Source organism: Rattus norvegicus, chromosome 6 (genome assembly GCF_021556685.1).
Source record: "Rattus norvegicus strain SHRSP/BbbUtx chromosome 6, alternate assembly SHRSP_T2T, whole genome shotgun sequence".
Taxonomy (NCBI): Eukaryota; Metazoa; Chordata; class Mammalia; order Rodentia; family Muridae; genus Rattus; species Rattus norvegicus.
Window position 1 is genome coordinate 137155562 of NC_141539.1, and position 10519 is coordinate 137166080.

Consider the following 10519-nt stretch of genomic DNA (forward strand, 5'->3'; position numbering starts at 1 on the left):
TGCAGAGAGCAAGGTATATTCTTCTTATGTTTGGGTAAAAATGTTTGTAAATATGTCAGGTCCACTTGGCCTGTAACTTCACTTAGCTTCAACATTTCTCTGTCTAGTGTTGTCTGGATGACCACTTGATTGGCGAGAGTCAGGGTATTGAAGCCCCCCACTGTCGGTGTGTGAGGAGTTAAGTATTGGAGTTGTTTGCTTTACAAATGTGGGTGCCCTTATGTCTGAGGCATAGGTGTTAGGAATTGCCGTTTGCCTACCTGCTTCCCTGGCTGGAGGGAGAGTCCTGGGCCTCACAGAGCCTCACAGAGCCTCACAGAGCCCAGGGCCACAGCCCAGGGACTACACTGCCCACAGCGGCCTGAGCCCTCCTCTCATCAACCATCAATTTTTAAAAAATGCCCTTTCGCCACATCTGATGGAGACATTTTCTTTTTCTTTTTTTAAAAAGATATATACATATATATACGTATATATATATATATATATATATATATATATATATATATATATATCGTATTTATATGAGTACACTGTAGCTGTCTTCAGACACACCAGAAGAAGGCATCGGATCCCATTATAGATGGTTGTGAGCCACCGTGTGGTTTCTGGGATTTGAACTCGGGACCTCTGGAAGAGCAGTCAGTGCTCTTAACCACTGAGCCATCTCTCCAACCCTGGAGACATTTTCTTAATTGATGTTCCTCCTTTCAGATAGCTCCAGTATGTTGGGTTGACATAAACTAGCCAACACACACACACACACACACACACACACACACACACACACACACACACACTAAAACCCTGTGTCTGTGTCTATGCCCAGTGTGCCCTCATTAGCCCTGCTGACAACAGTCTTCTACCCTACCTGTCTGTCTAAGAATGGTATAGGGCCTAGCAGAGGTGGCACACAGCTTCAATCCCAGCGCTCCGGAGGAGACGCAGGAGGAGGATCTCTGTGAGTTTGATGCCAGCCTGTTCTACAGAGTGAGTTCCAGGCCAACCAGGCTATAGAGAGAAACCCTGTTCCCTCCTCAAAAACCACGGTCCAGGGTGTGAAGGGCCCAGACGCCCTCAGCCTAAGCCGTATGCCTTGGCTGTATGGCACTGGCAAACTCTATACTACAAGGCGGGTGGGTTCTTCTGTACCCAAATCGCAGAGGCATTCGCAGGCCAAGTTATATCGGCTACTCAAGGCACCCACTGGCCATTCAGACTGACCCCTGTCCCGAGCTGGCCTTCTCTTCCTGTCTCCTGGGAGAATCCTTGTTCCGGTCAATTTTTATATTTTTCTTAGTTACTCCAAGATGACACCAGTGTCTGGGTGCTCAGACTCAGGCTCTGGACATAGACCCCGTCTGGACACTGCCTGCTCCAGGGCTACTTACTGGAGGGGAATTATGCTGACATTGGAACAATTCTGTAAAACTAATGGATTTTGTGGTGTGTTAGCCACACCCCAGTAAATTCTGTAGAACCCCAAGTTCCTCTGCCCTTGAGCTGCAGCTCTTGCTCCACCACAGTTAGCACCCACAGCTTCTGTGCAGCCGGACCTGCCTTCTCTGTGCTGGTCTCCTCCGTATCTCTGAGCCTTTGCTCCTTGTGTCCACAGCATCAGTGATCGGTCAGTCTGCACAGAAAGCCTTGCTGGGATGGGACAGGGTGTGGTGGATTTAGGGGAAGTCTGCACCCTAATGGACGATAATGCAGGACTGTTAGACGGTCTTCCATTTCTCTGTTGTGCATGTGTTCACCTGTGTGTGTGTGTGTGTGTCTGTGTGTCTGTGTGTCTGTGTGTCTGTGTCTGTGTGTGTCTGTGTCTGCGTGTGCATGTGCGTGTGTCTGTGTGTGTGTGTGTGTGACTGTGTCTGTGTCTGTGTGTGTCTGTGTGTGTCTGTGTGTGTGTCTGTGTGTGCATGTGCGTGTGTGCTCCTGCTGTGGCCTCAGGGTCCAGCCCCGAGTTGGTCCTTCCCTCCCCTCCTGAGGCAGACTCTGGGCTGACCCTGGGCCTGCCAGGCTTGCTTGTTCATGCAGGTGACTGGGCTGCAGGAGTGGGCGTGTCACACACCCAGCTTACATGATCGATCCCTGTGGGTTTCAACCCCAGTTCCCATGCTTGCAGAGCAAAGGCCTTTATCCACGAGCATTTCCCAGCCCCTCTCCTTTCACCGTGCGCTGCTTTAGTTGTTAGTATGCAGACCCTGGGCTTTGCATAATTATTTTTGAGTGTGTTCGTCCCTTGATGACCTGCGAATAAAGTTGGTTTAGTTTTGATTTGTTCACTTCTAGAAAATGATGTCATATGGAGTTAACGTGACTGGTTAGTTTTAGTGGGCTTTCAGGATTTGCTACGTACATCATTATCGTTGTCATGAGATAGCTTTTTGTCTCCAGCAGAAGTAGTGTTTTAAGGTCCGTTTCCTCTGATACTGGCATAACTACTCTTGCTCCCTGGGTTGATATTTGCATGGTGTATTCTACCTGTAACCTATTTGCTTAGAAACTTACTGACATTTTTAATCTATTAGACTTCTCGTTTGACAAGTTTATACAAATGTATAGTATATTCTGTTTGCTTTCGTTATCCTCTCTCTTCCCTCCACACCACTGCAGTCCTGTCTCTCCCTCCTACCCACCATACCTGTCCTCTCTGTGTGGTGGTCCGCTGATTTCAACCAAGCTGTTGGTGTAGCTGCATGTTTGTGTAGCTGCATGTTTGTGTAGCTGCATGTTTGTGTACCTGCATGTTTGTGTACCTGCATGTTTGTGTGCCTGCATGTTTGTGTACCTGCATGTTTGTGTGCCTGCATGTTTGTGTACCTGCATGTTGGTGTAGCTGCATGTTTGTGTAGCTGCATGTTTGTGTAGCTGCATGTTTGTGTGCCTGCATGTTTGTGTACCTGCATGTTGGTGTAGCTGCATGTTTGTGTACCTGCATGTTTGTGTACCTGCATGTTTGTGTGCCTGCATGTTTGTGTGCCTGCATGTTTGTGTGCCTGCATGTTGGTGTGCCTGCATGTTGGTGTACCTGCATGTTGGTGTACCTGCATGTTGGTGTACCTGCATGTTGGTGTACCTGCATGTTGGTGTAGCTGCATGTTGCTGTACCTGCATGTTTGTGTGCCTGCATGTTGGTGTACCTGCATGCTTGTGTACCTGCATGTTTGTGTGCCTGCATGTTTGTGTGCCTGCATGCTTGTGTACCTGCATGTTTGTGTGCCTGCATGTTTGTGTACCTGCATGTTGGTGTACCTGCATGTTGGTGTAGCTGCATGTTGGTGTACCTGCATGTTGGTGTACCTGCATGTTGGTGTACCTGCATGTTGGTGTACCTGCATGTTGGTGTACCTGCATGTTTGTGTGCCTGCATGTTTGTGTGCCTGCATGTTTGTGTGCCTGCATGTTGGTGTACCTGCATGTTTGTGTACCTGCATGCTTGTGTACCTGCATGTTTGTGTGACTGCATGTTTGTGTACCTGCATGTTTGTGTGACTGCATGTTTGGAACTGTCAGCCAGGGCCTGACAGGCCCACCATTGAGGACTCAGCTGAAAACAGTGACTGCCCATAGGGGTGGGCGTGACCCTCCAAGACCATGAGTGACTCTGCAGCCTAGTCTTGTGCAGGCAGCGCCACTGCTGTGAGATCATGCTGGAAGAGTCGCGTAGGGCCCTGAAGATAGAGCTTCACAGCTCTTCTCCCCGTTTCTCCCAGATACGTGTTTTCTGAGCCGTAGAAGGTGTGGTGTAGATGTCCTGTTAGGGGAGCGCTGAGCTCTGCCCTGTTTCTGCTCGTGAAGATGACATCACACATCTGTTCTGTACTCTTGCTTCGTTCAGAGTCTGTGAGCAGGGGCCCCTTCATAACCACTGCCCTGCTCTCTGACGTGGGGACCGCTTTTCTCCACATCCTGTAGATTGTGCCTTTCACATCGTGTTTGATCTTTTAAAAGTAATATCTGGGAAATTCCCATTTCAATATTTTACTTCGTTCTCATAGAATTCCTGTTTTTATATAGTTTTCCATTTTAAAGTTAGTTAATTGATTTTTCTTTGATCTCATAGTTTTCTATTTTGTTTTGTTTTTTGTTTGTTTGTTTGTTTGTAGTTGTTTCTATCAGGTTTTAAGTCTTTCAGTGTAGTTCGCTGTAATTCTGAGGATGTATCTGCCATGGCTGCTTTGAAGTGCTGATCCATCACCTGCATTTGCTCACTGAGTGTCTGTCCCTGCCCTGTTTTCTGGACAGAGCTGTGTTCTTGTCTCCTGACTTGTGTGTTCCCTGACTAGCGTGTCTCCTGACTGACCTGCATGTTTCCTGACCTGCATGTTTCCTGACTAGCGTGTCCCCTGACTGACTAGCGTGTCCCCTGACTGACTAGCGTGTCCCCTGACTGACTAGCGTGTCCCCTGACTGACTAGTGTGTCCCCTGACTGACTAGTGTGTCCCCTGACTGACTAGTGTGTCCCCTGACTGACTAGCGTGTCCCCTGACTGACTAGCGTGTCCCCTGACTGACTAGTGTGTCCCCTGACTGACTAGCGTGTCCCCTGACTGACTAGCGTGTCCCCTGACTGACTAGCGTGTCCCCTGACTGACTAGCGTGTCCCCTGACTGACTAGTGTGTCTCCTGACTGACTAGTGTGTCTCCTGACTGACTAGCGTGTCCCCTGACTGACTAGTGTGTCCCCTGACTGACTAGTGTGTCCCCTGACTGACTAGTGTGTCTCCTGACTGACTAGTGTGTCTCCTGACTGACTAGTGTGTCTCCTGACTGACTAGCGTGTCCCCTGACTGACTAGTGTGTCTCCTGACTGACTAGTGTGTCCCCTGACTGACTAGCGTGTCCCCTGACTGACTAGTGTGTCCCCTGACTGACTAGTGTGTCCCCTGACTGACTAGCGTGTCCCCTGACTGACTAGTGTGTCTCCTGACTGACTAGCGTGTCTCCTGACTGACTAGTGTGTCTCCTGACTGACTAGCGTGTCCCCTGACTGACTAGTGTGTCCCCTGACTGACTAGCGTGTCCCCTGACTGACTAGTGTGTCTCCTGACTGACTAGCGTGTCCCCTGACTGACTAGTGTGTCTCCTGACTGACTAGTGTGTCCCCTGACTGACTAGTGTGTCTCCTGACTGACTAGCATGTCTCCTGACTAGCAAACGTTTTAGGTGATTAACATTATAACCCCCTGGTGTCTGTAATCCTCTACTTCTCTGTTTTTAAATGAACGGTAAATTAAATGTTATAACTATAGGAATTTTCATACTTTGAAACTTATCATAGTTTTAATTCTGGGACATTATAGTCTTTAATACACAGACACCTTTCTTTAAAGATCATCCTACTGTTTTTTTGAGTGCTAATGAATAAGTAAAGTAACTGCTCCTCAGCTTAGACTGAGGCAGGGGATGAGACGTTTGCGACTAGCCTGGACTACAGAGTAAATCTGAGGTCAACCTGAGCTACAAAGCCTTGTCTTAAAAAACAGTGCACAATAAGCCAGCAGCAAAACCTCTGGTTTTCTCTTTTAAAATGTAGCTTGTTCTGTCGGTTGAAACCACGAGAGAAGATTACTCCTCAGTGGCATGAGAAACCCTACGAGTGGAACCAGGTACGTGGGACTGGGTGCCTGCAGGACCAGCAGTTGATGGAGGGTGGACATGGGCTCTGCCCAGGACAGCAAGGGTGACAGGACAGGCTCGCTCTCTCGGGCAGAGTAGGCAGCCGTGGGGCAGACAGGCATTGCTGAGTGGCCTCTGGGAGAGGCACGTGTGAGTTTGCTCCTTCAGACTCCAGACCGGCAGCATTTGGTAATTGCTGAACACTGCCTTGCCCTTCCTTCTCCCACACCCCCACCCCCACCCCACTGCCTTAGTTTTGGTGGCTGGATGTTGTGTGTCTGCTGGGCCATTGTAGCAAGGCACAGGAGGCAGCCGCTGGCCCGCCTTGCTGTTCTGGGGCTGGACCTCAGAGATGGTGTGCCACAGGGCTGGCCCCTGCAGCAGGATTAGCATTTCTCTGCAAGGCTTAGAGTTGTTGGGAGTGAGTTGCTCCAGAGTAGGGAGCAGAGGGGTTGTTCTCAGCTCTAGCATTAGAACCAGGTATGTCTTTGTGAGCCAGCCTTTGCTATCTTTAGGGCTATCACTGGACAAGCTGCCATTGCAGACTTCGGCATGGAACCCTGAGCTTGCGGTGCAGGGCCCATGAAGTTGGCCGCATACTGGAAAGTCATGGGAAGTAGAGCTGTACTTGAGAGTTAGTGCGCTTTAGAAAACTTTGTTTTAAATAAGTGCCCCCAAGTCACTGCTCCCACACACACACACACACGTGTGTGGGAGATTTCTCAGTGAGAGTTACCCCAGTATTAAACATCAGTCTTGAAGTGTTTGATGGGGGCAGCAAAATGGTTTAGCTTGATTAGTCACCTTAGAGTCACATGGTGACAGGAGAGCTCCATCTGTCTCAGGCTGCCCTCTAACCTTACACGTGTGCTGTGGCACACGCACAAATGCATGTGCACACACAAATGAAATTTCAAAACCCCACAATGTGTATTAAAGTGGATGACCAGGTATGTGGGGTGAATTGTGAAAGTGGAGAAGCATCTGCAAATAGTTTTGTAAAATGGAAAGAACACTTGTCTGTCTTATATGTCCATATCTGTGAGCACATAGTTTTCTGAATTTGGTGTCTAGACTGGTTTCATCCAGAGCCTGACTTGCTGCTTCTCCTCTCTGCATGACTAGGTGGACCCAAGGCTGGTCATCGAGCAGGCTGAGCGGGAGGGCGGCCCAGGGAAGAGCACTTGCCTGTACCAGCTGCACACGCCTGTGGTGCTCAGCCCCTGAGACGCTGGTCCCCAGCTGCCCTCCCTGTGGGCAGTGGCAGAGGTCTTCCTGCAGCTGCTTCCTACCCCTGCTACCCTCAGGGGCTTCTCCTTCTTGCTGCCTTTGCTCAGAGTGGAGAGTGGTGCTTCTGTTTGGGTGGGAAAAATCAGAAAGTCTAATCTTCTCCAGAAATGGGGGTCGTGGTATTAAATACTTTGCAAAAAGTTGTTCTGAAAGAAGATTTTGTATTCTTCTTTAAATATATGAGGGTAAATCTAAGTAGTCAGTCCCAGAAGAAAAGGTTCCAGAATGTGTTTGTATGCCTCTCCTGTCACAGTTTAGCTGTTGTGCAGGAGAGAGCCAGACACATGTGAACCCCACCCCCAGTGTGTGTGTGCGTGCACATGTCGGTGCAGGCGTGTGTGTGTGTGTGTGTGTGTGTGTGTGTGTGTGTGTGTGTGCTTGCGCGCGCACGCGCGCGCATTTTCTGATGTTCCTTTTTCTTCATTGAAAAGATGTGGTTTTGGTAAAACTTGAGCTTTCTGTGTTTGGGACTTGTGGTTAAATTAAACCTCTTGGCCTGTGTTTTGGAAATTAGGAGATGTGACCCGACAACTGGCATATCTGCAAGACAATAAAGGCATTGACGTTGTGTTCTGATGAGTTTCTCAGAGATCATTATTGTGTTAGTCACTGTTCCACTGCTGTGATGAGACTTGCATAGCCAAGGCTGTTACAGGAGACAGCAGTTAGCTGGAGCTGGCTTACAGTTTCAGAGGCTTAGTCCATTATCATCATGGAGGGGAGCATAGCGGCAGACATGGCAGGCATAGTGCTGGAGAGGAGCTGGGAGCTGTATTTTCAAGCAGAGAGAGGGAGGCTGGGTTTGGCATAGGATTTTGAAACTTGAAAGCCCACCCCCAGTGATACACAGGCCACAGAGGCCACTCTCTGATGACAAAGCATTCTTACTCACACCACCACCGTTATGGATGTCATTCTCAAACGATTTTAGTTTATAAAGCTGGTGAAGAGAGCACGGACATCTTTAAAGACCCATCTCATTAGCAGTACTGTCTCCGTCCCTCTGAGACAGAAGAAAACAGGTGGAGAGAACCAGCTGCGGGGGTTCATGCCTGTGAGGTTCCAGCACACAGACTGACTGAGGCACAGAGCTGAGAGAGAGTTGAGGGCAGCCTTAGTGGCCTCAGCCACAATCAGCCCAGAACCGCCAAGAATTCACAGAGGCGACTGACTGGGAGCTGCTGGTGTCTGACTGTGAAGGGGAACTGGAGAAAACTGTCTGAGAATAGTGTGGTGGAGGATGGGGACGGTGTAGCCCAGTGCCAGTGGCACTCACTGCAGAGAGCTGAGGTGGAGGTAAAGGGAGCACAGACTGGAGATCCAGAACCTGCAGTGTGCCACTAGGGGCTATCCATACTTCCCAGCATGCACCACAGCGGTGGGAGCGGCTGCCGTGGAAACCAAGGGCAACTGAGCAGTCAGGATGACTGTGGCCCAAGTCACTCTGACCAGTCCCTAGCAGGGCCACAAGGCCGAGAGGAAAGAGTGAACAAACTGCGACCTGTTTTCTTCCCGACCTGCACAGTGTGGATGTCACCAAGTGACATGTCAGCCTCCCTGGTAAAGGAAGCTTTTTAAACTTACAATCTTCTTGGCAATGCCTGCTTTGTTTGTATGTATATACCATTCAGTTTTTCCTTTTTGTAATGTTTTTACATTATTTCATGTATGTAACATACACGTGCCACAGTGCACACATGGAGGTCTTTTCCTTCCACTCTGTGGGGTCTGAGGCTAGAACTCAGGATGTCAGCCTTGACAGCAATTGCCTTTGCCCGCCGGGGGACCCCTCCAGCCTTGCTTTTCTTTATTCCTAATACTTTTCTATTTCCCTTTTTCTTTTTTGTAGGTGGCTATTCTTTACTTCCCCCTTTACAAATTTTTACTTTTAATATCTTTTAAAAATAATTACTTATTTATTTTATTCATATGAGTACACTGTAGCTATCTTCAGACACACCAGAAGAGGGCATCAGATCTCATTACAGATGGTTGTGAGCCACCATGTGGTTGCTGGGATTTGAACTCAGGACCTCTGGAAGAGCAGTCAGTGCTCTTAACCACTGAGCCATCTCTAGCACCGGTTTTCTACTTGTATTGACATTTCTTTTTATCTAGCTGTTTTTGCTCCCTTTTCATGTGTTTTATGGTGGCGACGTGTTGGTGCTTATTGTGTCTATACATGCGGGTTTTTGGGGATTGCGCTTGTTGCCACTGTTTTCCGCCTGACAGGAGCCAGCCTTGGCCCTCAGGTGTGGGACAGATGCACTTTCAGGCAGGTTGAGAGAGACTGCTCAACCCTGGTCCCACGCAGACGCTGGTAGGTTCTTCAATTTGAAGAATAATGGAGCCGAAAGCACCACTCACAGCCTGGCCCGACAAGGCATGGACCTTCAGAGGGCCTGGAGCCTGCTTCCATCGCCTTTCCTCGGCAGCAGTTAAGAAACGACATCTGTCCCTGCACCTAGACAGACCTCAGCATGCACAGGTTGCTTCCTTAGCCTTTCAGACCGCGCGTTGCTGACAGGACTAGAAGAGTAACCGTGGATGGCGACCCCAAACACTAACACTTAGAACCTACCTTCCTGGATTTTCAGAGGCTCCCCGCTTTCATGAGACCTCGGGAGAAAGTGCGTCACGTAGGTTCCAATCGATACCTTGTACATTGGGTCATACCCTAACCACAGTCACAGAAGCCAAAACCACACTAAGATGCTCTAACCCTCGAGGACAGCTGGCTCCCCAGGAAGGCGCTTCCATGGCATTGAGGTTTTCTTCCTCAACATGCAGAGACCATGACAGAGGGACGTCCGTGACTCCTTTGAAAAATCATAATTGCGAAGATATCAAAATGAAATGCTGGACAAGAATTCAGAAGGAAGTTTATTAAAACTTACTTTAAAGATGATAAAAATAACTGAGTGGGTTGGGCGAGCAGGGTGTGAGAGAGCATTAGAGTCTGGAAAGAGAAAAATGCTCACACAGAGTGAGCAGAAGAGTGGATGCCAAGCCACATTCCGATCACAGTGGGAATCCACAGCACAGCGAGCCGAGCCGGGAACATCACTGACAAACCAAGCCATGGCTTAGGAGGAGCCGAGGAAACCTGCTTGGTGAAGTAAGAGAAATTTTCTTTTTTTTTTTTTTGCCAATTTAAATAGTTTTATTATTCCATGTTACTTGTTTTGGGTCCCTGTGGAACAATGCTATACCCTCTACTTTGACTTAATCGACCTCTTCAATGGTGGGGCCTGAAGAAGCACCACCAGATGGAGGAGCTCCTCCACCAGGGAAGCCACCAGGCATTCCTCCAGGCATGCCACCAGCACTCTGGTACAGCTTGATGATGATAGGGTTGCAGACCTTCTCCAGTTCTTTCTGCTGATGCTCAAATTCTTCCTTCTCCGCAGTCTGGTTCTTATCCAGCCAGCTGATGATTTCATTGCACTTGTCAAGAATACGCTGGGAAAATATGGACCTACAGGTCACGGCGTTTAGAACTCATAGACATGGTAGGAAAAAAAGAACTTAATACATCATAGTTAAGCTTTCAAAAAATATAAAGACTATTTAAAATACAAGAGAAAGGGGTTGGGGATTTAGCTCA

General features: G+C 48.6%; 1 protein-coding gene across 4 annotated transcripts in view; it reads left to right on the top strand.

Annotated features, from left to right (window-relative positions):
- The window catches only part of Tdrd9 (tudor domain containing 9), a 114455-nt gene extending 106967 nt beyond the window's left edge, over positions 1-7488 (top strand). For all 4 annotated transcript variants that reach the window (NM_001419577.1, XM_087552944.1, XM_087552946.1 and 1 more), the window contains 2 exon segments: positions 5540-5612; positions 6748-7488. In NM_001419577.1, coding sequence (NP_001406506.1) covers positions 5540-5612; positions 6748-6849 — 175 coding nt within the window. In that variant the 3' untranslated portion in view covers positions 6850-7488.
- The last annotated feature ends 3031 nt before the right edge of the window (positions 7489-10519 follow it).